This window comes from Sebastes umbrosus, chromosome 12, assembly GCF_015220745.1.
Source record: "Sebastes umbrosus isolate fSebUmb1 chromosome 12, fSebUmb1.pri, whole genome shotgun sequence".
Lineage (NCBI taxonomy): Eukaryota > Metazoa > Chordata > Actinopteri > Perciformes > Sebastidae > Sebastes > Sebastes umbrosus.
The window spans coordinates 14,409,604-14,433,136 of record NC_051280.1 but is presented as its reverse complement, the minus strand read 5'-3'; the positions used below and the strand labels follow the sequence as shown (position 1 = coordinate 14,433,136).

The following is a 23,533-nucleotide window of genomic DNA, read 5'->3' as shown; positions in this document are numbered from 1 at the left end:
TTTTTTTTGTATTTTTTTTGCAAATTTATTCAACAACCACCCATACAATATCAGTGCTGGTATATATTGTTGTATATTTCTGCAATATATGTGTTAAATAGCAAAATTCTGTGTTAAATAATATTTTATAATTTTGGGGGGAAAAAAAAATCACTCTAAAAGTTATTGCAAACAAAACAAAAATACTCTCAAATATGGATAAGTGCCATGCAGCTGTTTAGCAATGACAGTGTAACATACTGTACTTTAGGGTTCTGTCTATGAGGAGTCTGTCAGATGGGATGTATGTCACATTTGAGGGAACTATAAACCATCCTCCTCGTCAGTTGGTTTTCACGTCTTTAGGCCACCAGTCTGGCACAGAGGCCTCAAGTGCCACTGTGGTGTCGTCAGAAGATTTGAGCGTCAACTCTTCTTTGGCATGAGCAACGCGGATCAGGCTCAGACCCAACTCTCCCACCCCTGCTCGGTGCTTCCCAGCTGGCTTGCCCGACTGCGTATGCAGCGCGGCTCCTTCCTCGAGGTCTCGGGCTGGAGCTGACAAGCGTACTGGCATCAGGCGCTTCCGAACCACCCCGGTGTGATGAGTCCTGGCTGTGAGCTCCTGGCCGATGTAACAGCCCTTGCTGAAGCTGATGCCCTGCATGTAGACGAGGTTTGACTCTAGTGGAAGTGCCACTCCGGGGGGAAGGTCCTTCACTCCCTCGGGAAGTCCTAGACAACAATGATAGGCAGAGGAAATAAACAAAACAAACAAAACTTGTCAAAAAGCGTCAAGAGCACGACCTATCTGGTTTCTCTTTTATTAAAACAAAGCATGTATTCTAGCATATTAACTGGTTCTTACCTATTGCGTAGCGATGTCTGTGATACTCCCCAGTGTCCCCCTTCTGACACGATGTAATGATATCCAAGGGGTCAACTTGGCTGTCCAACACCAATCTCCAGCCCATTTCCTGAGTCCGAGGATCAGCCTCCCACACCAGAGCTTTGTCTGGAGAGGAGAGCTCAGGTTTACTGGCCTCTTGGCCTGCGTTCTTTTGCGCGGAGAGCACCGCCCACACAGAGAGCTCTGGACAGGGGTTTACGATGACCTTTCTGCGGAGCTTGTACACCTTCAAATGTCTCAAGATTGAGTCCTTCACTGCGCTGTCACACTCCAGGAAAACGCCCTGTCCTGCATCGGCTTCTTTCAAACTGAAAGGATACAGAGCAAGTTTAGTGCTTCGTAAAAAAAACAAGATTATATATATATATATATATATATATATATATATATATATATATATATATATATATATATATATATATATATAAATATATATATATATATAAATATATATATATATATATATATATATATATATATATATATGAATATATATATATATATATATATATATATATATATATATATATATATATATATATAAATATATATATAAATAACTTAGTTATAATTTTTGTGGTGAGCACATCTTTTTCTCAATCTGTCTGGTTTAACTGAGTTAATGATTTTATTTCCCAGAGAGACTTTTGATTAGTACCAAAAAGTGTGCATATCAACATATAGCTTTGTAAGATATTAATTTACCAGTGGCAAAATCAGATTATACTACTATTGTATGTCTTTCTGTGATTCAATCTTCTATTCACTGGGCACTTCACCCACACCGGTGTTTGTACTTATTTTGGCTGACCTTGGGTGAAGCTATGATGGAGATACATACACAATCTGTACATATTTACAATGAACCAAGGTTGTGTAGAGGCTTTATTATAACCAACATGATGTTTAATTGTTTGGTCTCCCTATTTCCATGTTAAGTATCCTTGGGTTTCTTAAAAAGCACTATATAAATACAAGTTATTATTATTATTATTATTATTATTATCATCATCATCAGAAAACTAGTAGTATCTGTAAAACAAGATTATAGAATTAAGACATTGTTCTTACATTTCGAGGAAAGGGCTAAAATCTATTATTTTACAAAGTTCAACAATTTGCTACACATATATCAAAGTGCTACAAATTGGATGAAAACATATAGAAACTGAAGTAAAATGAATCTGTAGCTGGATTAGAGGTCAGGATTGCCAGGCAGAGTTCACACTGATCATTTGGCATCAGACGTATACTAGTATCTATTGAGTTGCTACTATAAACTAGTATCTGCTGAAACTGTTGAACAAATTTCACTGGCAACTAAAATTCATACACGTCCTTCAAATGTTCACCTAGCTAGCCTTTTTTTTGACAGGCTGGGTTACAATATTTCATACTCTGTGAATTGCCATCTATCCAGAGGTTTTCAATGCAATTCCATAGGCTTATTGTGCCTTTTTTGTCATATCACAGACGCTCACAAAAACATCACTCTATTACGCTGGAGCTATCTCAGTATGTGACTACTTGTCATCTGAGTTTGACCAGTTTTCCTACAAATAAGACAATATACACCACCCATATACTGTATGCTAGGTAAGTTCAATCACAAATAGTGGCTCTAGCAAATGCAATACAACTGTCTGGAATAGATTTTAGACAACATCACACTTCCTGTTTTTAATGAAGGCTATTTCCTGTTGAAAAGTATGCTGGGTTGAGACATAACACAGGAAGGGAAATTCAAAAGAAATTCTCGAAAAAATGTTGGATGGTGATTCATCTTCTACGGACTTTGAAGGACAATTAAGTGTGTGGCATGTGAAATATATAGTGATATTGTGGTTTTAGCTGTCATTCAGGTTCAGTCTCGCGTGTGTCGCCTCATTGTTTTGACTGATGCTCGCTCGCATCTACGTAGTGCGAGCACAAGCGCGACAGGACGCTGACTGTCGTTGACTCAACGGCCACAGGGGTCAATGTCAACAAGCAATTTCTGATTCTTACATAGAGCCCCTTTAACGTATGATGTTAATGCTGTTATTTTGATTCACCTTAGTTTATTGGTTATCATATGGTTAACATTACTGCCAAGCAGGTGAAATATAGAGTGATATTGTGGTTTAAGCTGACGTGTGTCGCCTCACTGTTTTGAGCGATGCTCGTTTATGTCTATGTAGAGCGAGCAAGCGCGAGCCCGACGCTGACTTTCGTTGATTTAACAGCCACAGGTGTCGCTGTTAAAGGGACTATTTGTAACTTTCAGAAATGCTTCTTAACAGCGACACCTGTGGCTCGCGCTTGCTTGCTCTAAATATACCTGAACGAGCATCGCTCAAAACAGTGAGGCGACACACGTCAGCTAAAAGCACAATATCACTCTATATTTCAGCTGCTTGGCAGTAATGTTAGCTGACCAGACGAAGGTCTCTCCATGAACATGATTTAGATCTGATCCTAGTGTTGGCTTTTGCCTAAGTGCAGGCTGAAGCAGGCTGTTGGTCTGGAGGAACTGCAGCATTTATTTCTGCACAAACGTCCCCTGTGCATTCACTAGATATTCTCAGAGCTAAACTAACTCTTCTGCAGTGTGTAGTGAGCGCGCGTTCACGTCTAGAGATGGAGCGAGATAGCGAGGACGCGCGCGCATTCTGAGTGAAGGGGAGCAGGCAGCGGAGACGAGGCTCCAGCCACACGCGAGCGCGCATATGCGAACGCGCATGTGTGGCGACCCGCTACATTTATACGTTTAAAAAGTTACAAATAGTCCCTTTAACATGCATTTCTGAAAGTTACAAACTGTCCCTTTAAGCCTGCTTTATAATAAAAAAACATGAAAATCTCACTTTTGTTTTTATAATATGGGACCTTTAATGTTAGCTAAAGCCAGACAGCACTGGTTATCACCAAGGTCTGCTACTGGCCTCTGCATTTACAAGATAAGTCACATCAGCCACACCCTGGTGTTTACTGAAGACAAGTGTTTAAAGACGCACTCTACCTGTACAGCATGATGTCATACAGTGTCCTTCCTTGTACGTTGAGCATGTGAGCGTACATGGCAGTGAGTCCCGGCTCCTCCAGCAGCCCCATGTCGTTGGTTATGATCCCCTGAAGAAACGGACTGGTGTCTTGTCCCTGGATCTTCAGTAAGGTCCTGTGAGGTAGCTGATAGCACACTAACTGTCCAGCGGGGACATGTCTCTGGACTGTCTCCTGGCTGTACTGTCTCACACGGACACCTGCTGGAGCGGAGACACCGGGGACAGACGCGAAGCACAAATAGCGACCGGTGTATTTTGTGGCGGACGTGAAGGCTGCTCTGGCGAAACACAACACCCCCATGTTGACCGCGGTCCCGGTGGTGGTGTGTTATGTGTTTAAGTTAAGTGACTGCTCCGCCTCCTAGCAACAGCTACCGGCTACGTAACACGAGACATTGGCAGTTTGACTCCCGAAGCAACGGCTCCATTTTGAAATCCCCACAATGCATTGCTCGATAATAAGGCAACACGTGTGACGCTGTGTCTGTGGACCACAGACTCCAGATGTATACAGGGGTTCTTCCAGATGTGCAGTGTACAGCAGCAAAGAGGATAGTGCAGAAAACAAGATGCATCAGCTAACACAGTAAAAAAGAGGTAAACAAAGTGTAACAAAATATGAACCATTTGAATAGAAGGAAGTATAAAATAGGAGCAGTATATACAGTATTGACAATAAACACACTATTAACACAATTGCACAAGTGGAAAATGATATTGCACAGTGACAATGAATGAATGAATGAATGAATGAATGAATGAATGAATGAATGAATGAATGAATGAATGAAATTCAACCTGAAAATATCCGGTATCAGTTTTTTGGTGTGTAAGTGGTCTACTGGGAGCAGTGCTGGTTGTGGTCTACTGGGAGCAGTGCTGGTTGTGGTCTACTGGGAGCAGTGCTGGTTGTGGTCTACTAGGAGCAGTGCTGGTTGTGGTCTACTAGGAGCAGTGCTGGTTGTGGTCTACTGGGAGCAGTGCTGGTTGTGGTCTACTGGGAGCAGTGCTGGTTGTGGTCTACTAGGAGCAGTGCTGGTTGTGGTCTACTGGGAGCAGTGCTGGTTGTGGTCTACTAGGAGCAGTGCTGGTTGTGGTCTACTGGGAGCAGTGCTGGTTGTGGTCTACTGGGAGCAGTGCTGGTTGTGGTCTACTAGGAGCAGTGCTGGTTGTGGTCTACTGGGAGCAGTGCTGGTTGTGGTCTACTGGGAGCAGTGCTGGTTGTGGTCTACTAGGAGCAGTGCTGGTTGTGGTCTACTGGGAGCAGTGCTGGTTGTGGTCTAATAGGAGCAGTGCTGGTTGTGGTCTACTGGGAGCAGTGCTGGTTGTGGTCTACTAGGAGCAGTGCTGGTTGTGGTCTACTGGGAGCAGTGCTGGTTGTGGTCTAATAGGAGCAGTGCTGGTTGTGGTCTACTGGGAGCAGTGCTGGTTGTGGTCTAATAGGAGCAGTGCTGGTTGTGGTCTACTGGGAGCAGTGCTGGTTGTGGTCAACTGGGAGCAGTGCTGGTTGTGGTCTACTGGGAGCAGTGCTGGTTGTGGTCTACTGGGAGCAGTGCTGGTTGTGGTCTAATAGGAGCAGTGCTGGTTGTGGTCTAATAGGAGCAGTGCTGGTTGTGGTCTACTGGGAGCAGTGCTGGTTGTGGTCAACTGGGAGCAGTGCTGGTTGTGGTCTACTGGGAGCAGTGCTGGTTGTGGTCTACTGGGAGCAGTGCTGGTTGTGGTCTAATAGGAGCAGTGCTGGTTGTGGTCTACTGGGAGCAGTGCTGGTTGTGGTCTAATAGGAGCAGTGCTGGTTGTGGTCTACTGGGAGCAGTGCTGGTTGTGGTCTACTGGGAGCAGTGCTGGTTGTGGTCTAATAGGAGCAGTGCTGGTTGTGGTCTACTGGGAGCAGTGCTGGTTGTGGTCTAATAGGAGCAGTGCTGGTTGTGGTCTACTGGGAGCAGTGCTGGTTGTGGTCAACTGGGAGCAGTGCTGGTTGTGGTCTACTGGGAGCAGTGCTGGTTGTGGTAAACTGGGAGTAGTGCTGGTTGTGGTCTACTGGGAGCAGTGCTGGTTGTGGTAAACTGGGAGTAGTGCTGGTTGTGGAGTCTGACAGCTGCAGGAAGGAAGGACCTGCGATAGCGCTCCTTCACACACTTTGGGTGGAGCAGCCTGTCGCTGAAGGAGCTCTCCAGTGCTGAGATGGTGTCCTGCATGGGGTGGGAGTCATTCTCCATCATGGATGACAGCTTAGCCATCATCCTCCTCTCTCCCACCACCTCCACTGTGTCGAGGGGGCATCCCAGGACAGAGCTGGCCTTCTTTGAGGCCCACTTCTGATTGTTAAAATAATTCCGAGGTCCATCTTCCCAAATAAATGACAAACTGGGCTGTAAATATGTGTTATGCCACTGGCAGGTGTAATGACCCACATAAATATTCAGCTTATACCCTCACCCATCACTCCCTGCCATTATGAATCCAAACTATTCAGGTTCATACTTCCTCACCACCAATTTGGAGCTTTTACTGGTGCAGGGTTGTCTCCAACATCACTTTTCATTTAAAAAAAAGAAAAAAGCTCCATTTTGTGTCACTGCATCCGAGACATACAGTATGTCTGTAAAGGGGAGACTTGTGGGTCCTCATAGAACCTATTTTCATTCAAATATCTTGAGGTCAGAGGTCAAGGGACCCCTTTGAAAATGGCTGTGCCAGTTTTTCCTCGCCAAAATTTAGCGTAACTTTGAATTGTTATTTAGCCTCCTTCCCAGAAAGCTAGCATGGCATGGTTGGGACCAATGGATTCATTAGGTTTTTTAGTTTCATATCATTCCAGTATCTTTCCTCTAGCTTTAAAACACACCTCTGAAAAACAGAATAGAGGCCATTGGATTTTGAAGAGGTTAATCTAACCATTTGTCAGAACCTCCGCGGCCCACTAGATGGTGCTCTGCGGCCCACCAGTGGGCCCCAGCCCAGTGGTTGAGAATAGCTGATCTATGATATGGACAGCACGTTACTTGTAAGGAAATGTTTTTATTATTTCACCTTCAGTTTTAAAGTTAAACTTAACTGCTGTAGTTTTTATTGAGTATGACATGCTTGAACAGCAGCAACAAAAGATCTGGAGAAATGTGAAATTTGCCCAAGATTTTAAGCCTGTTTATAATAATCTGCATGTTGGCCCCCACTGAAAAAAAATACATACAGTGCATGTGATATCTCAACACATTTCCATATTGAATAAGAATGACAAAAAATGTGCAGTTATATCATTATAATGAGGAAATGTTCCTATTATAAAATGTTTTCTTGGTAGTCTATAGCAACACACCAGCTGGAATTGTTCTTTACAACGTTACAATATGGGAATATAGGAAAGATCCAGTTTTACATCTTAGGGGTAGTATAATTTAGAATTGATCAACTTGACTTACCAGTGAACCAAGTCTTGATACAAGTCCTATTGCCGGATTCATGTACATTATCATTTATATTTACAGAACATTATATTCAGGAAGTTTTGGTAAGCAGCGACACAACTGATAACTATTGTATTGCTTTATAAAAAACCAAGACATATGGGATAAGGCCATGTCTAAAGCAAAATCAATCACCTTTGTAATGTCTATATTAGTGTTAGGAATGAAATTCACTTCACTCAACTGATTATGAATATGAAAAACACAACTGTTAATTTTCAGCTAATTATGACTGTATGGACAGCAGGCAGCATATGCAATTTAACGTGGCTCCCACCAAGGCGCTATAAACTTTCACTGCTCAGTAAAACAGCTTAACAGATGGGAAAATACCCAAAAACTGAGAACACACGCATCTGACGTTAGCGAACAAAATGTGTAACTCATTACCATGCAGGTAAAAGATTTAAAACATACACGCCTGTTTCTAACAAAACTGATGGAAAATAGATAATGAAACTCTATTAAGTGATGTGAAAGTGGACCAAATGGTTCCTTCCAGAATACAGATGCTTGGTAAAAAAAAAAAAAAATCAAATCAAAGCAGCAACTCTCCAATATTTTAAACTCATTGTTGTTATTTGGCATGATGTCTCTCTCTAGAGCTTGGACAAACAGCCATTGTTCTCTCTGTTAACGTCCTGTTGATTAGCAGCAGGTGTGGAGAGCCCCTTGATATATACTAAGAAACCTACATTGGCATATAGATTGAGGAAATCATATTGAATACAGTATATTCATAGGTTGCCTGTAACTCTTAGATTACAGTGATAATTTACTGTATATGGAGATAATTTAGTCATGTTTAAGATGGAGTTTTGTGGATTGGTGATGGAGTTTGCTGTTGTAAACAATGAGCTACTCCAATGTAAGTTAGGTTTCTTTCTTTTTTTCTAAGTGACAGACCACACCTGCTATCCAATAATTAATGGATACAGGGTTTGTCTCCATAAGTCATATGTATGTATATGCATTTTTTATAATAATCAGTATTTTCCCATATTTAAGATAATACAATGCTGTGTGATTTCGTAAATTATAAAAATGATATGCCCCTTCTGCACCAACACCAACACTACATTGCTAAGTACGATTCCTCTCATTACGGTTTACTGCCCCAAATATTTCAAAATTCTTCTTGACAAGTACATATACGTTAAAGGCAGGGTTGGTAAATTTTGAGAAACTAGCAAGAGTACACTAGATTTTAAAAATGAGCCAACAGAAAAACCGAGCCCAGTGTTGCCAACTCTTGTCAATGAAAGTATCTAGCAGCACTAGCTCCAAAAGTCCCTATATCTAGAGAGAAAGTCGGCAAGTCGGCAACACTGACAGTTCATCGCTTCAGGTCTCCCTCCCAAGCCGCTCCCCCAAAATTATCATTATGGATGTAAACAACGAACATGGCTATTGTTAGTACTCACAGCTCGTAGAAGACTCCGGTGCAGTGCAATAAGTTTATTACAGTCCTGCGACAGCCACAGATACCAAATGTCTTTCTTTTTTTTGTCAGAGCATTTGATTTATTGATTGCTGTCGGGATGTAATGAGAATTTCAACAACTATAACAAAAAAAATGAACAACATTACCAACCGTAGCTTGCTGTGGTCAGTAAGGAGAATCTCAACATGTCTCATCCCAAGTTTTTATAAATGAGTCATTTCCAATTTGACCTACAATGTCTTTCATTTTTGGCTTTGATTGGATCTTTTTCTTGTTACAACATGAGGATTTCTTGCTATAACAACATACTTGCTGTAACAGTAAAACTTTATTGCAATCTTTGAATTAGACTTCAATAAAAACTTTTCACTTTGCAGTTTTCAAAAACACACCATTTCTATTAGTGTGATGAAGCAGATTATGAAGCAAGAAATCAGAGGTTTCAAATAAGTTTATTTCTTCATGAATAAAATACGAGAACAGTCTTTAAAAGTTTGAGGCACTTTGAAGTATGACAACAGTGAAGGCAGGATTAAATATTACTCAAACCAATTTTAGAAACATACAAACTGAAACGGCCATCTCCAAGACCTAACATGCCTAACATTAGATAAATGTAGAGCTAATTGAATAGCTATAAGGATGGGGGTTTCTACTGTAGCCTATATGTGTATACTGTGTGTTCCCAGTTGTAAAGCATGCATCATCTGCTTCAGATTGCAGAAAATCAGTATTTAGTTTAGAAAATTATTCGATTTTCTATTCACTTACCTCTTCCCCCTTCAAACGTGACACTGCAAGGCTTTGGAAAATATAGAATAGAATAAAGGCTTTGCACGCACTGACTGAAGACCATCACACTGAGCAGATGCCTACCAGAGGAGCCTACAGTGACACAGCCCTACTTCATTATCTTTATCAAAATATTTCACATTTAATCTGCTTCCAGCGACACTCATCCATACTACATCCAAAATTACTTTCCCCCAAATATTAAACATGCATTTTTCCAACAATAATCATCATTTTTCAGAAATGAGTCACTGTGCATTTGTTTTTCACTATGTTTTCTCCAATTTGGACTGAGGGTACAATCACACACTTACAAAGTTAGATTTCTTCAGATTAATCCAGTTCAGCGGCAGTCAAGGGTAGATCAGATGTATAGCTCCAAGCAGTCTGTTTATATTTTGACATTTTAGCTGGGATTAGAGATGTTTAACTAAGAAAGCACATGATACCCATGTCCAGAAGCTATGGCAAGCACGAAATGACACACATTTGTGGTACTGGATTTGATAATTTCTTTGTGTGTTTTTTCTTTTAAATTCCTTAAAACGGTGTACTACTCATTCAGCTAAAGTGATTGAAATTCTGAAATTGTTTTTGTCCAAAGTTGCATCTCTCTCTCTCACACGCACACACATACACACACATACACACACACATAGACACACACCCTCCAGCTGTTTCACAGTGCAGTCCTGGAGTCCTAAAAGTTTTTACTGTTAATTTACTAAATTAGATTTGATCTCTAGATCCAGACAGATGTCTTTCCATTTTTTACAATGGTCGCAGCCTTTTCTGTGGCTGATTTCGGCCTCGCTCCTTGTTTCTCCTGGACTGTGTTGACTCGATTTTGCTCTGCCATCGTGCCCCCAGAGACAGGACTACTGGTTCTGGAGGTTTGCTGGTTGTTTTTGGTTTGATATGTTTGAAAGGCCATGTCGAGCTGTTCCTGGGCAACCCGTAGGTGGCGGTGTAGGCTTGCCAAATCGGAAGGGATGTTCTCGTCCGGGCTGGTGCACTGCTGCTCCTGGGCCACGTTGGCCATATTCTGCTCGTGGGTGACGAGGCTGTTGGGGATCCTGCTGGGTTTGTCCGTCTTCATCACGAGGTTGTACCCCGGAGGAGAGGCCGGGATGTTCCGAGAAAACGGGTAGCCGTAGGTCGTCCGTTGGCCCCGGTTCCTCTTCATGCGAAGGGTGTCCCGAAAAGTGCCGATTCCCAAGTGAAGCATCTCGCACATGTTTAGCACGAGACAAAGGCAGCTTACCACGTACATGATGAGGAGGAAGATTGTTTTCTCTGTGGGCCTGGAGATGAAGCAGTCCACTCTGTGTGGACAGGGGTCCCTGTTGCATACATATGAAGGACTGACTTGAAAACCGTAGAGGAGATACTGTCCCGCAAGGAAAGCGATTTCAAAAATAGCTCGTGACATGAGCTGAAGAACGTAGATTCTCATCAGGCCTTCTTGCATAATTCTTCGACGGCCATCGTGTTTTCGCGGGTCTTTGCTCACCGGTTCGGGTTTAGCCTCCTGCACCTCCAGTGCATCCTCATAGATCATGGGCTCAGCGTCGTCATCTTCCTCCTCCTCTAAGACATCCTCCAGATGGTGGCTCTCTCTCCATCTGGAGTGAGGAGGCTTTTTGCGGAGCCTGTGGTGCTTCCTGCGATCCTCCTCCGTAGTTCGGGCTATCTTGTGGATGGCGTAGCCCATGTACATGATGGAAGGAGTGGAGATCATGATGATCTGGAAGACCCAGAAGCGGACGTGCGAGAGTGGGGCGAAGGCATCGTAGCACACGTTGTCACAACCCGGCTGCTTGGTGTTGCAGGTGAACTTGGTCTGCTCGTCCGAGTAGATGGACTCGCCTCCGACCGCCGTGAGCACAATGCGGAAGATGATGAGCACAGTCAGCCACACTTTCCCCACAAAGGTGGAGTGGTTGTGGATCTCTTCCAGGAGACGAGTGAGAAAGCTCCAGCTCATGTTGCTCTAACAAGCTTTTCAACTAGAATCTGTAAAGAGAGAATAAAGAATCGATTAAGATCTGAGTAGGGACCTATTGAAGAATTTGGTTTGAGCTTTAGAAAGCTACGAGTTGCAGGTGAATTAAGCGTTTTAATGAACTGTAATTTTTTTGAATATTACTTTGCAAACTTGCGCAACATTTTGGTGAGGAAAAACTGGCATGGCCATTTTCAAAGGGGTCCCTTGACCTCTGACCTCAAGATATGTGGATGAAAATGGGTTCTATAGGTACCCACGAGTCTCCCCTTTACAGACATGCCCACTTTATGATAATCACATGCAGTTTGGGGCAAGTCATAGTCAAGTCAGCACACTGACACACTGACAGCTGTTGTTGCCTGTTGGGCTGCAGTTTGCCATGTTATGATTTGAGCATATTCTTTATGCTAAATGTAGTACCTGTGAGGGTTTCAGGACAATATTTGTTATTGTTTTGTGTTGCTAATTGATTTACAATAATAATTAAATACATACATTTGTATAAAGCAAGCATTTGCCCACTCCCATGTTGATAAGAGTATTAAATACTTGACAAATCTCCCTTTAAGGTACATTTTGAACAGATAAAGAAATATGTGATTGATTTGCGATTATTCGTGATTAACTATTTTAATCGATGACAGCCCTACTTTATATACTATTTAAATTTGTATTCCTTTTATTAAATGTCTGTGCTATTTTTGCCTAGCCAAAGCAAATCCAGACTGGACCTGCAACTAACAATTATGTTCATTATCAATTAATCTGCAGGTTATTTTCTCATCTGTAAAATGTCCCAGAACCCAAGGTAACATCTTCAAATGTCTTATTTGATTTTACTACCACTCACATAACCCAAAGATATTCAATTTACTATCACCGGATACTAATAAAACCGGCAAGATAATCACATTTGAGAGGATGGAACTAGATAATTCTTGGCAATGATTAAATGAATGATAGATTATCAAACTAGTTGCTGATTTATTTTCTGTCAATCAGTTAATCATTGATGAATCTACTAACCATATAATCCAATGTGGATCTATGGTACAGCCAGACACACGACACTGGCTTGTGTAGATTCATGTCCTTGAGAAGGGTGATGTCATTCAGTCACCTTATCTGAACATGCAGATCCCACAGTATTTCTAATATCCCCTTCTAACAGATTTAAATGATTTGTGAAAGGGTTAAAATGATTAAAACAAAAAAAGAAAAACACTTCATCAGCCATGCACAAACCCACCAGCAACAACAACCATTTTGATTATAGCTTTGACCAAAGAACACGCTGAACACTGAACAAGAGGGTGACAGGCTGAAAACGCTAAATGAAACTGACAGAATATAGAAAAAAAAGCATTCTGGCACACTCAGAGAGCCACTTCAGAAGCCATACTGTACTCTGTGTTGCAACAAGGGACACATACAGAAGAGAACAGATGACATGAAACCTCGCAGTATCATCCTCTGACTCTGCGAGGTGAATGAAGCTGCGATGAGGAGACGGCGTATATGACGCTTCTGTCCCCTTCATTCATGGGGGGCAGAGCCGCAGAGTTCATGTTGATCTCATGACTGCGGCACTGTGTTCCCTGGCGTGGGATGTGCCATCTCCCCTGCCATCTGAGTGAACAGGAGAGGCTTGTTGCTCCGCCACGAGGCCTCCCCTCCAGATCCAGCACTGCTGACACTCGGGAGGGGTACAGCCACACAGGGACAGATGGCACCTATGGTGGGCGACTCATGTCTGCCCCAGGATGGCATGACAGGAGGGCCGCTACACTGAGGATTTTTTGTTTGAGGTGTATCATGGCAGCAACATCATACCCCAACATTGAAGTGATCTTGAGATATCCGCCTGCTGTTGGCGTGTTTTGCAGCTTGTTATGCTGATAATTTGCTGCCTTGTCTGTCTTTAATTTTCAGCACTGTTGCCATTTTAACGAGATCTCCCTGAAAGGAGATATATAATCTAAGTGGGACTTGCCCGTTTAATAAATAAAGATTAGATTTCACTGAAGATAATGCAGCAATGTAAATGCAACAAAGATCATGTTTGGGTTCATACATTTTTGCTTAATCAGAATCAGAATCAGAATCAGAATGGTGTTTATTGCCAGGTGTAAGGTATACACTGGGAATTTGCTTTGGTTTTGTTGGTGCAAGTTAAACAATATAATAACAAAAGAATAGATAAAAACGTTAGAATAAAATAAGAATATAAAAAAATTAAATTAATACATGCAAACATATCATTCAAAGCAACTTACTCCAAGTCGTAGACGTTTTTCATTTACAATATTTTTTTTAAAATAGGGGAAAAAAATACTTTTTAGGATTTTAATGTTTCATAAATACAGATTATCATGTTTTACAATATTAGCTACAGATGTATTGTAGTTACAGAAAACATAAAAATTGGTTAAATACATCCACTCATGATATTTAAACTCGTTAAACCACTTTTTAAATGAAAGGTGTAATAAAGTTTAATAAGATAGTTAAGAACATAATGTATGTCTAAGACGTATTCATATTTTCAATTGTAGGAGCCTCATAAATGCAGATGCAGGCCCACTATATTTGACATTATTAAACATAATGTATTGCATTGGGTGAATAGCCTTTTGTAACATTGGTTCAATTGCTTGTCTTCATAGCAGAATATTTATATTTGAAAGACTACTGCGATGGCATGCAATGATCTTCCTGCAGGGTGAATTCAGACACAGGACCTCACAAACAGTCCACAATTTCATTGTAAAAAAAATGTGCGTTTACAATGATATGACAGGACAATTGAACAGAAACTAGCATACAGTTTCTTCAGAGGAAATTCAAGAACTGAAACAACCCACCTGGAAAAGTTGCACATGCATTTCCCATCCTGAAGGTCTCCTGTGCCCTCTCTAGACATCCCCTGCACAGTCTGATCCATGGAATACCACTTTCATCCTAATGTCCTGGCCTTTTTCCGTCTTATTGATAACCCCCAGAATGGCAAAAACGGACCAAAAAACGACAGAACTTATCAGACTATAGACTTTCTATTTATTCCGTTTTCCCACTCTGTGAAGAAGTGAGGTCTCGCCGCTGTGAATGCCTCACATTCTGGCTTGTGTCTGGTTTCTATTACACCAGCCTTCTGCCCAAGAAGGAAGTATAAAAAACAGAGAGGCAGAAAAAAAATCCTCCTCTGGCAAGTGACCCTCATCCAAGGGTTCAGACTTGAGGATATCGTACTGCAGATTGAAATGAACACCCAGCTGAGGGAGCGTGTTAATCGCAACACAGTCAGCCTCCCCCCCCAACGCTCATGTGCAACATTTGTAACACAGATGATGAAGGTCTCTTCCTCGCTCTCTCTCTCTTTCTGTTTCTCTTACTTTGTCTCCCTCTGTCTCTCTCTCTCTTTACAGCTCCATCTATCTATGTACCTCAGCTTCTTGTAGGTTAATGTCTGCATGCCCTCTAACCTTTTATACAGCAACAGCAGTAGCAGCTCACTCTTAGAAAAAAGGTCATGTATAGAGCCGTGACACACTTCACACGCATTTAAAAAAATAGGCTAAACATCCACACCTCTTCCTCTCTCCATCACACACATCAACCACACTAAATGCAGATTCATAACCTCTATATTATCTGTCAATTGCATAACAGTTTACAGTGGGTGTCAGTTAGTTATGAAAAAAACAACTTTTGGGGACACAAAGACAGGGAGTTCGAGGACAGAAGTGTCACCGAGACATAAGCCACCTTGCCTCGGTGCAGATCCGCTAGAAATGTAACCAGCAGGTACGCTCAGTCATATCAAGTGTCATAATATTTAGATCCTCCGTCCAGGCGGATGGCCAGATAACAGAGCAGTGGACAGGTTGCACTCTGCGCTATTGCGGCACGTCTTTTCCGACTTGGTGTTTACACTTTCAAGCTTTCTACTTGGCCTGTGGGGCGCATTAGCACATGTTGTTACTTGAGGCATTTCTTCACATGACGGCAAGAGCGGCTGTATGTGGACAGAAATCTCTCTCTCTCTCTCACACACACTTCCTTACATTCTTTTTTGAAGGACCGAAATAACATGACAAAGCACAGATGAGGAGGTGATTCATGCAAGATTAAGATGGGACGGGAATTCCTCCATCTCTTTATTGCATGTGCCAGACCTCGCTGTCAGGTTTGGGAAGGGATCTAAAGTCAACTACTTTTAATAGAGGACAGATAAACGGGTTAGTTGTCTGGCTTGCGTTAATGAAATGTGTCTGGTCATTGTCACAGTGACCATATTATTAGAATGGTACTTTCACAAAGGCCCTCAATAACCCTTAATTATGACCTGTGTACAGCCATAAAGCCAAGAATAACGTTCAACAACACCAGCAAGGCCATCATTAATCAGATCACACTGTCAACTCCGTTCTTGATTTTCCTGTGTCGTAATAAGGATATTAAGCTAGTTAGAGAGCAAAGACAACTGCAGTGTCAAGAATGAGATGTCTTTGCATTTAAATCTCATTATGTCTGAGTAGTTTGCGGTCGAGAGAAAGCTCTGAGAGCTGCAGCCATCTGGGCCCTGCAGGACCCGTCTTCCTCCCGAGGGCCTCGCCTTCAGGGCTCCCCTCTCCGTCTGACGGAGGAGATGTGGCGTATAGCGAGCACCCCTGGTGCAGCACTGAGGAGAAGAAGACAGGGGATGCTGCTGGAATGACTAGAGCATTTGGGGTTTGGACATGTGCTATCCCTAAGGGACGGATAAGCACGTGTTTTGAAGTTGCAGCGCATTCCTCTGCATCCTAAATCTTCATCGTCATCCAAAAGACACAGATGGTCCAGTGAAGACGGTTGGTAAGTTGAACATTCAACTAAAAGTCAATTTGAGTTTATGTTCCACAACAGTTGGTAGATTTTCCTGGGATTTACAATTAACACTCACTGAGGGGCCACTATGCTCTACTCTAATTGTTATAAATATACTGGTCATACGTTATACTGTATGTTATAAAATGTGTTTTTATTAACAGTCCTGTATTTGATATAATTAGGTTATAGGTGCTCTATACAATATACAATATCCAACTATTTGCTATGTAATGTTAAAGATATGGAGGAGTAATGTTGTCCTGAGCAGAGAATGAAGTCGCTCTCCGTCTGTGTGTGTGTTGTAATCCATGTTTCTTAAAGTTATATGTGGTGATGAACCTAAAATAGAAACTTTTCTTTTTCAATTGTGGTTACCCATCTTTATAATTGTGTTATTCCTACAGTACTAAAAAACTAAAAAATAACCCTTATTCTCCTTTCATTTTAGGTTATTCTCAGAACCTCACAGTACAATGTTTAACCTTAAACTATATGTACAAAAGAAACAAACATATTTATTATACGTTATTTAAATCCATCCTTGTCTTTTTATTTTAATCGTTGAAAAACAGTTCATAATTAATTCCTTCATTTCAATGTTCTTTGATGATAGAGCGGCATTTATGTGATGATGGCAAATACTACAATTTTGGCAAAAAGGGGAATAAAAAAAGAATCGATTTTTTTCGCCCCAACAATTAATTAGTCTTTGAAACTGGATTAAAACATTTGATTTGCTCACAGTTACTTTAAGCAAAAAACAAAAGTGCTCAAATGCATTCAGTCAAACCAATGACTGTCTAGTTTTGAATGTGTTGTCCCCGTGTCCTCTGACGATTCAGGCTATTGTAGCTTTGGGAAACTGTAGTCCATGTTGATAAATATTGATTGGACTGCCCAGAGCCGGGCAAGTATTACAGTATTCCCCTGTAAGACATTGTTTGACATTGCTCTTGTCACAAGGACTGGCATCATATGACAGCCAAATGATAATGTTTAATATTCATTAGGTTATATTTAGAGTTAAATGTAAAATAGAGCAGATCTTTTTTTTTTTTTCAGTTGTGGTAGCATCTGTGAGATGCGAACAATTTTCAAATAATCTAACTTGACAGCTGATGATTAAACACAAAGACAATCTTAAATTAATGAAAAATAATTGCTGTGGTGCACTTGCTGTATGAATCATTTCATAATTATACTGCATTCTGTTTTAAATCACAGGCATATCTTAACAGAATGGTTTCGCTATTCCCAGACAGTTTCACCTTTGAGAGGTCACTGGGAGCTGTGAGGGTTTGCCGAAGTGATGCAACACGGAGGAGTGAACATCTCGACAACTCTCCTTGGCCGCCACCAATGTCATCACACAAGAGTTTTATCCACATGTATTTACTGAATAAAGTTGATGCGAGCAGACTGGGGGCTGTGGAGGTCTGTGTTTATGTAACAGATCAAGCTCCACCATGTGACTTGGATGCCCCCCCCTCCCTCAGAGAAAAGAGTGACACAAGACACCAGAGCAAAAAACATGCAACTTGGTGCTTGGACTCCTCCTCTCTCTCATCTCCCCTACTACTATCATTAAACTGCTCTTACCAGGCTGTGGGGGGCTATCCCATAGGCAGCCTGAGAGTGGTGGCAGTCCCATCTCATTTGTTCATTTTTCTCCCAGTTTCTCAGCCGAGCCTATCATACCCCCGGGGTGAGCGCGTCCCGTGCCAGTTTTACTAAGGCTGGACTCCACTGAAGCGACTGAGATGAAAAGCCTTGAGGTGGATGCCGACAACTTCCCTCAGCCAGGGCTCTGCGTCTCCCACATGAGCAAAGCAACTTGTATACTGAAAATGAGCAGCAACACTACTGTACAATTAAACAAAAAAACTTATTTGGTTACTATTTCTGAATGTGTAAAAAGGAATAAAAACAAGTGTCTGGTATTCCATCATTTCCCAAAACTATTTAACATAACAGGTGCCCTCATCTTCATTCCATCTGCACTCACTAAAAAATGCATGTCAAACTATTTAAAGCACTGGAGAAAATGAGGATATATAGCAATATTTTAAAGGTACAGTGTGGTTGCAGATTGCAACCAACTGAGTACCCCTCTGCTCACTCCTCTCATTCCAAGACTGCGGTAACATGAGCTGCGTTGTAAGCATCGCTCAGAGGCCATCCTTACCATAACAACACTACTTTAGGAGCAAAGGATGTCTGATGGCGGCTGGCGGTACCACGGATTTGCACTCTGCGAACTCTCGTTACCGCAGTTTCACAAGCGTGTCGGAGAACTACGGTGGCCTTCAGGTAACGTAAAAACACGAAAGGGTCTCTCTAGAACCAGTGTTTTGGTTTGTCCATTCTTGGCTACTGTAGAAACATGGTGAAGCAACATGGAGAACTCTGTGAAGAGAACCCGCTCCCTAAATAGATATGAAGGGCTCATTCTAAGCTACGGAAAACACAACGATTCTTATTATCAGGTGATAATACACTAATAAAAACATAGTTCTGAATATTATATTCCGGTTTTTTTTCAGGTTCGTTTCCTGTCCCAGAAGGAGGTTCCATTTATTACTGCGCTGACGTACTACAATCATTCTGGTAGTAAAGATTAAGAAGAGACCTGACCTCTTATGAGCAGGAAGTAATAATGTGTTGCCTCACCCATCAGACATTCCCGTCATAATTAACAATCTGATATGAGCTGACTTTTTGCCCGTTTTCATCAGTGCGCCAGTTTTCCATAGAAAAGTTGTAAAGACTGGTACATGATTGACTGTAGGCTATAGATGCAGTGGGGCCATATCATGTTTGGTTATCTTGCTGACAAGCTAAATTGCAGCTCAGTTGAAAACCCACTATGGTCCGAGGGATGTCAAGCAAATCTAATAATCAGTAGGGCATGTAAACACACAGATTTTTTTCTCAAACATTATTATCACTGAGTATTTTCATTCAGACATTGGATCCAATGGAGCAAAAAAAATTTGTATGTTTACATGCCCTCCTGATATTAGATTTGCTTGACAGCTCACGGACCATAGTGGGTCTCTCACATTAAAAATAGAAAAAAAAAAATGAAAACAAGACTGATGATAATGTGTATTCAAAACCAGGGTCATATATTTGACAAGACAATTGAACCCTCAAGTGAATCAATAAAATAATATTCAGGTCACAAGATGTACGTATTTCTTAATTGTCTTATTCCCTGTCATTATTTTTCACTTGCTGATGAAGTTTTCCATCAGGGCAGTGAAATCCAACACACAACTACCCATCCAAATAAACAAAATAACAGCGTTTTGCTTGCAGAGCTGGAGGGCGTTAATCTCTGACATTATCTTGTCTTAACTGGCCATGTCATGGGCTGATCTGGGGCAAGCCCAAAGGAGCAGCAGACCTAGACAGGGTCATTTGGACTACCAGAGATATGTTTATTGCAGCTCCTTCCTTCCAGATGCCTTAATGCCGTTGCCCTTCTCTAACTCAGTGAACTCCTTGTAGCACCGCTGCAGGATCGCACTGATAACAGCAGATATACCCTCTCTCTCTTGCGTACACTTACGCAACAAAAGCTCAGATCAACTGACGTGACAGCTCAGCTATACAGCTCAGTGATAAGAAAATGCAATCTGCTGAGCAAAAGGCATTGGCTAACATAAGCAACAGCAAAAGACTGACCTTCAAGATGAATGATTATGTAATAATGTGTAATAAAGGAAATATTGTCGGCATTCATTTAATATAAAAAGAACACATGCTATTGAATAGATATAATTGAAAGACTACATTAGTATGTAGCTTATCTGCACGCTTTTATCCACTAGATGGCATTCATGTATTCAATGAAGACAGACTCCTGGAAAACATTCATTTGTCTGACTTTAGAAGTCTCTGATGTCAATGACCTGTGGTAGACTGTTTTCACTGTTCAGACATGAGATTCCTGATACTGGGAGCAATGTACCAGAGTAACATCAGGTGGAAAACAAACATGCATCAGGTCCTCATGACACAAACATCACAGCTGAATCCTTCACAGACTTTAAGTTTGAGTTACAGTATTTTAAGGCATTTAAAACGGGTAGAAATGGAGCAAATGTGATTTTAAAAAAGTTATTTTTATATCACTATATCCTGACAGTAGTGCATGAGATAGGTCATCTGAAAAAAATATTGTGCCTCTGTGTCCTCCGGTGCTCCTAATGGCATCTGCAAGATTTCACAGACCGGAGGAAAACAACTTAATCAGAGCCGAGCTGGAGCCTTGCCGTCGCTGAGCAGCTGTCAATCACTCACGAACTCCGATCAAACGGTCAAACTAGGCAGCACTGATCAAATATGAATCAATATTATGTTACTGTAATGCCTATTTCTTCCCTCAAACGTTTTCAGAAACATCTTGTAGTGCACTGTTTAGCTGTAAAATGAGAAAGTTTGTGACCCGTCAGCCATGTTGAGAACAGTTGAGGAAATACCAAGCACCGCCCACCAGCCGTAGCACAGCCAATAGGAGCGCTTAATAGGAACGCTCTCTCTCTGAAATGACCCGTGATTGGCCAAAGTCTCCCGTCATGGGTGGATGACAAGGTAGATTTTTTAAAGCCTGAAAACAGAGCCATGAGGAGGTGTAGAAGTCTAGTTTTCTCTCAGAACACTTAAATTACAATATGCTGAAAGGTTATTACGGAATTTTTGCCCAATGATGCCAAAAATATTCTGCCTACTGCAGGTTTAATGCATCTAATCTAATGATAGCTGAGGAGTGTAAAAATACCAACAACTATAACAGTTCATGTGGAGGCTATAAACAGGAAGGGTTGTTATATGGTCTCATTGTTTCAGGCTTTGACGACTGCTTTCCTGTTAAACATGCTCGCATCTCTGTGCCACTGGAGTAGGTTATTTTTGTGTTTTTGATTTGAAATACTCCTACTTAATATATATTTTTTTGCTTTATAGAAACAGTACCATTCAAATTTTATTGTTACTATTTGATGGTTGACTAGAAACACATATTATATAGTCTATATATATTTTGCATGCTGCCTCCTCTACACTTCCACGGTTCTCTACATTTTATATCCGACTCATTGTCCTGTACGTATCACTGCGTACTTTATGATCTGGTTTCCTGGCCTTCATTAAGACATACCGGGTAAACTCCCTTCATATCTGTGTGATCTCATATCACTCATCAACAGCTGGTATGATTTCCACTTTAGTAGATGGCGGTTCTTAGGAACTCAGCATTTACTCAGAACTTGGACAGTTTTCTCCTATTTTGCACCCTGGTCATAGGATATTATTCAGACTGGGAGGGTTCAAAGATGTGATAGAAAACTGTGTAACTGAAGAATGAAATTGCTATTCCTAAACTGGATTTGTATTATGTATGTGTTGTCCCTTGTCTGTTTGTAACATGCTCTATTTTGAATTGTCCCTGGTCTGTTTTTGACATGCTTTATTTTTATAACCTTTGTAACTTTGTAACCTTGGTGTGCTATCTTGGCTACCGCGAAAAAGAGGGAGCAAAGATAAAGGTTAAAAGAAGGTTAAAAAAATCGATTTGACCCTCATGTTCTTATTATTTCTCAATGTCCAACGATGATATACAAAACACCAACACCAAGTGAGACACCAACACCAAGTGAGACAACAACACCATGTGAGACAACGGCATTAAAACTAAACCTCTCAGCATGGTGTTAAGCACAACTTTTTAAACACTCTCTATTAATTAAGATTGAATAAAAAAATGCTTAGATCATGTTTAGGCAAAAATGTAACAAGCAAACCTACTTATTTTCTGCCACTTCAAGTTGCACCAACTTCTATTTCTCCAGTTGAATTCAAATGCCGGTAAAAAAAAATCAAGCCTTATGCATATAAAGCCAACAGCTGCTTACTATGAGCAGCATAATCCACAACACCACAGTGAAAAAAAGGATAATGAAGGCTCTACCTACCTGTCCATGCGGATAAAGCAGGAGCTTATTCTATTCTTCATGGTAGGTCATCCTGGGCGGGCATCCAGAGGCATCGTTTCACTGCTCAGGCTCAGAAGCAGGATGAGAGAGACAATGGGTCATTTTTCTTCAAAACCCCTCACCACCAAGTACAGGCAGGACACTCAGGAGACCAGCATCCTGCCAAAGGCCCCATTGTTCCCCAGCCCGTCTGCCTCCATGGCCATGACCACTGACTGTTTATTTATTTAATTCAGCATGACTCCTACTACAACCCCATTCATTCACCCAGAAATTAGCAGTGACGTAGCTGTGGACCTCCAAAACCTTGTTTTTCCCGATTTAGCTTTGTGTGAGTGTGCACAAGTGTGTGTGCGTGCCTGCATGACATGTGAGATTACTACCAAAGTTATCACTGGTTATCCACATTATTTCCAACATCATTTTTTCAGGGGCTTAGTCAACCTCCAGTGCATTTCTGGATGTTCTACATGTTTTATTTCCCACTTAAACCTTTCTTCTGAAACGTGCTGAATGTTTTATTTGCTGCCATTTTCAAAGGTTATTTTCAAGGCCGAGAAAGCTTGTGGAAGGCTTTTCCTCAGCTGGTTGCAGAGGGCTATTTGTTGTTTTTTTGTCAAGTGATGGAAATAAGGCATGACAACTCCTTTTCCTGATGCGCCATGGCATACCAAAAAACATGACGATCTTTTATTCTTTTTTGTTTGACCTCTTGTCCTCTTTTTGTATCAGAAATGTAGTGCTGTTGAAGTTGAACTTACATGCAAACCTACATTAAAGTAGCAGCTTGTATTGTGTGATAATAATTCATGTGTATTCATACAAGGAACAACACAGACTATGTAAACAGCTTATTTTCCCGAAAAAGCATTTTAATTAGATTAGATACTTATTATAAGTCCAACCATGACATTTTTCTTAAACATAACTAAGTGGTTTTGTTGCTGCGGATGTTATCATAGTTTTGTTGCATGGCGTACAAATGACACGCAAAAAGCCTGAAATGCTTCCTCATGACACGCAG

The 23,533-nt window shown here is 41.2% G+C and overlaps 2 protein-coding genes across 7 annotated transcripts in view; both read right to left on the bottom strand.

The window, feature by feature from the left end:
* iba57 (iron-sulfur cluster assembly factor IBA57) lies at positions 1-4,379 on the bottom strand. Its single transcript, XM_037787109.1, has 3 exons — positions 3,891-4,379; positions 848-1,197; positions 1-714 (listed from the first exon to the last, which is right to left on the bottom strand). The coding sequence occupies exons 1-3, from the start codon at positions 4,232-4,234 to the stop codon at positions 323-325; spliced, it is 1,086 nt and encodes a 361-aa protein (XP_037643037.1). The 5' UTR covers positions 4,235-4,379; the 3' UTR covers positions 1-322.
* Positions 4,380-9,274: 4,895 nt separating this feature from the next.
* gjc2 (gap junction protein gamma 2) overlaps positions 9,275-23,533 on the bottom strand; it is a 36,254-nt gene continuing 21,995 nt past the window's right edge. For 2 of the 6 annotated variants that reach the window (XM_037787635.1, XM_037787633.1), the window contains exons 4-5: positions 22,489-22,578; positions 9,275-11,649 (exon numbers count right to left, since the gene is read on the bottom strand). In XM_037787635.1, the coding sequence (XP_037643563.1) occupies positions 10,376-11,620 (1,245 nt within the window). In that variant the 5' untranslated portion in view covers positions 11,621-11,649; positions 22,489-22,578 and the 3' untranslated portion in view covers positions 9,275-10,375. Of the gene's footprint in view, positions 11,650-13,074; positions 13,710-14,505; positions 15,242-22,321; positions 22,442-22,488; positions 22,579-23,533 lie in introns of those variants that run through there. The other 4 variants (XM_037787637.1, XM_037787636.1, XM_037787638.1 and 1 more) reach the window with 4 other exon arrangements.

Bases quoted from the DNA above. Each gene is read 5' to 3' on its own strand.
- iba57 (XM_037787109.1), bottom strand. From the start codon at position 4,234: ATGGGGGTGTTGTGTTTCGCCAGAGCAGCCTTCACGTCCGCCACAAAA. The intron at 1,198-3,890 runs GTAGAGTGCGTC...GTATCCTTTCAG, and splicing joins TATGACATCATGCTGTACAG to TTTGAAAGAAGCCGATGCAG. The intron at 715-847 runs GTAAGAACCAGT...ATTGTTGTCTAG, and splicing joins CAGACATCGCTACGCAATAG to GACTTCCCGAGGGAGTGAAG.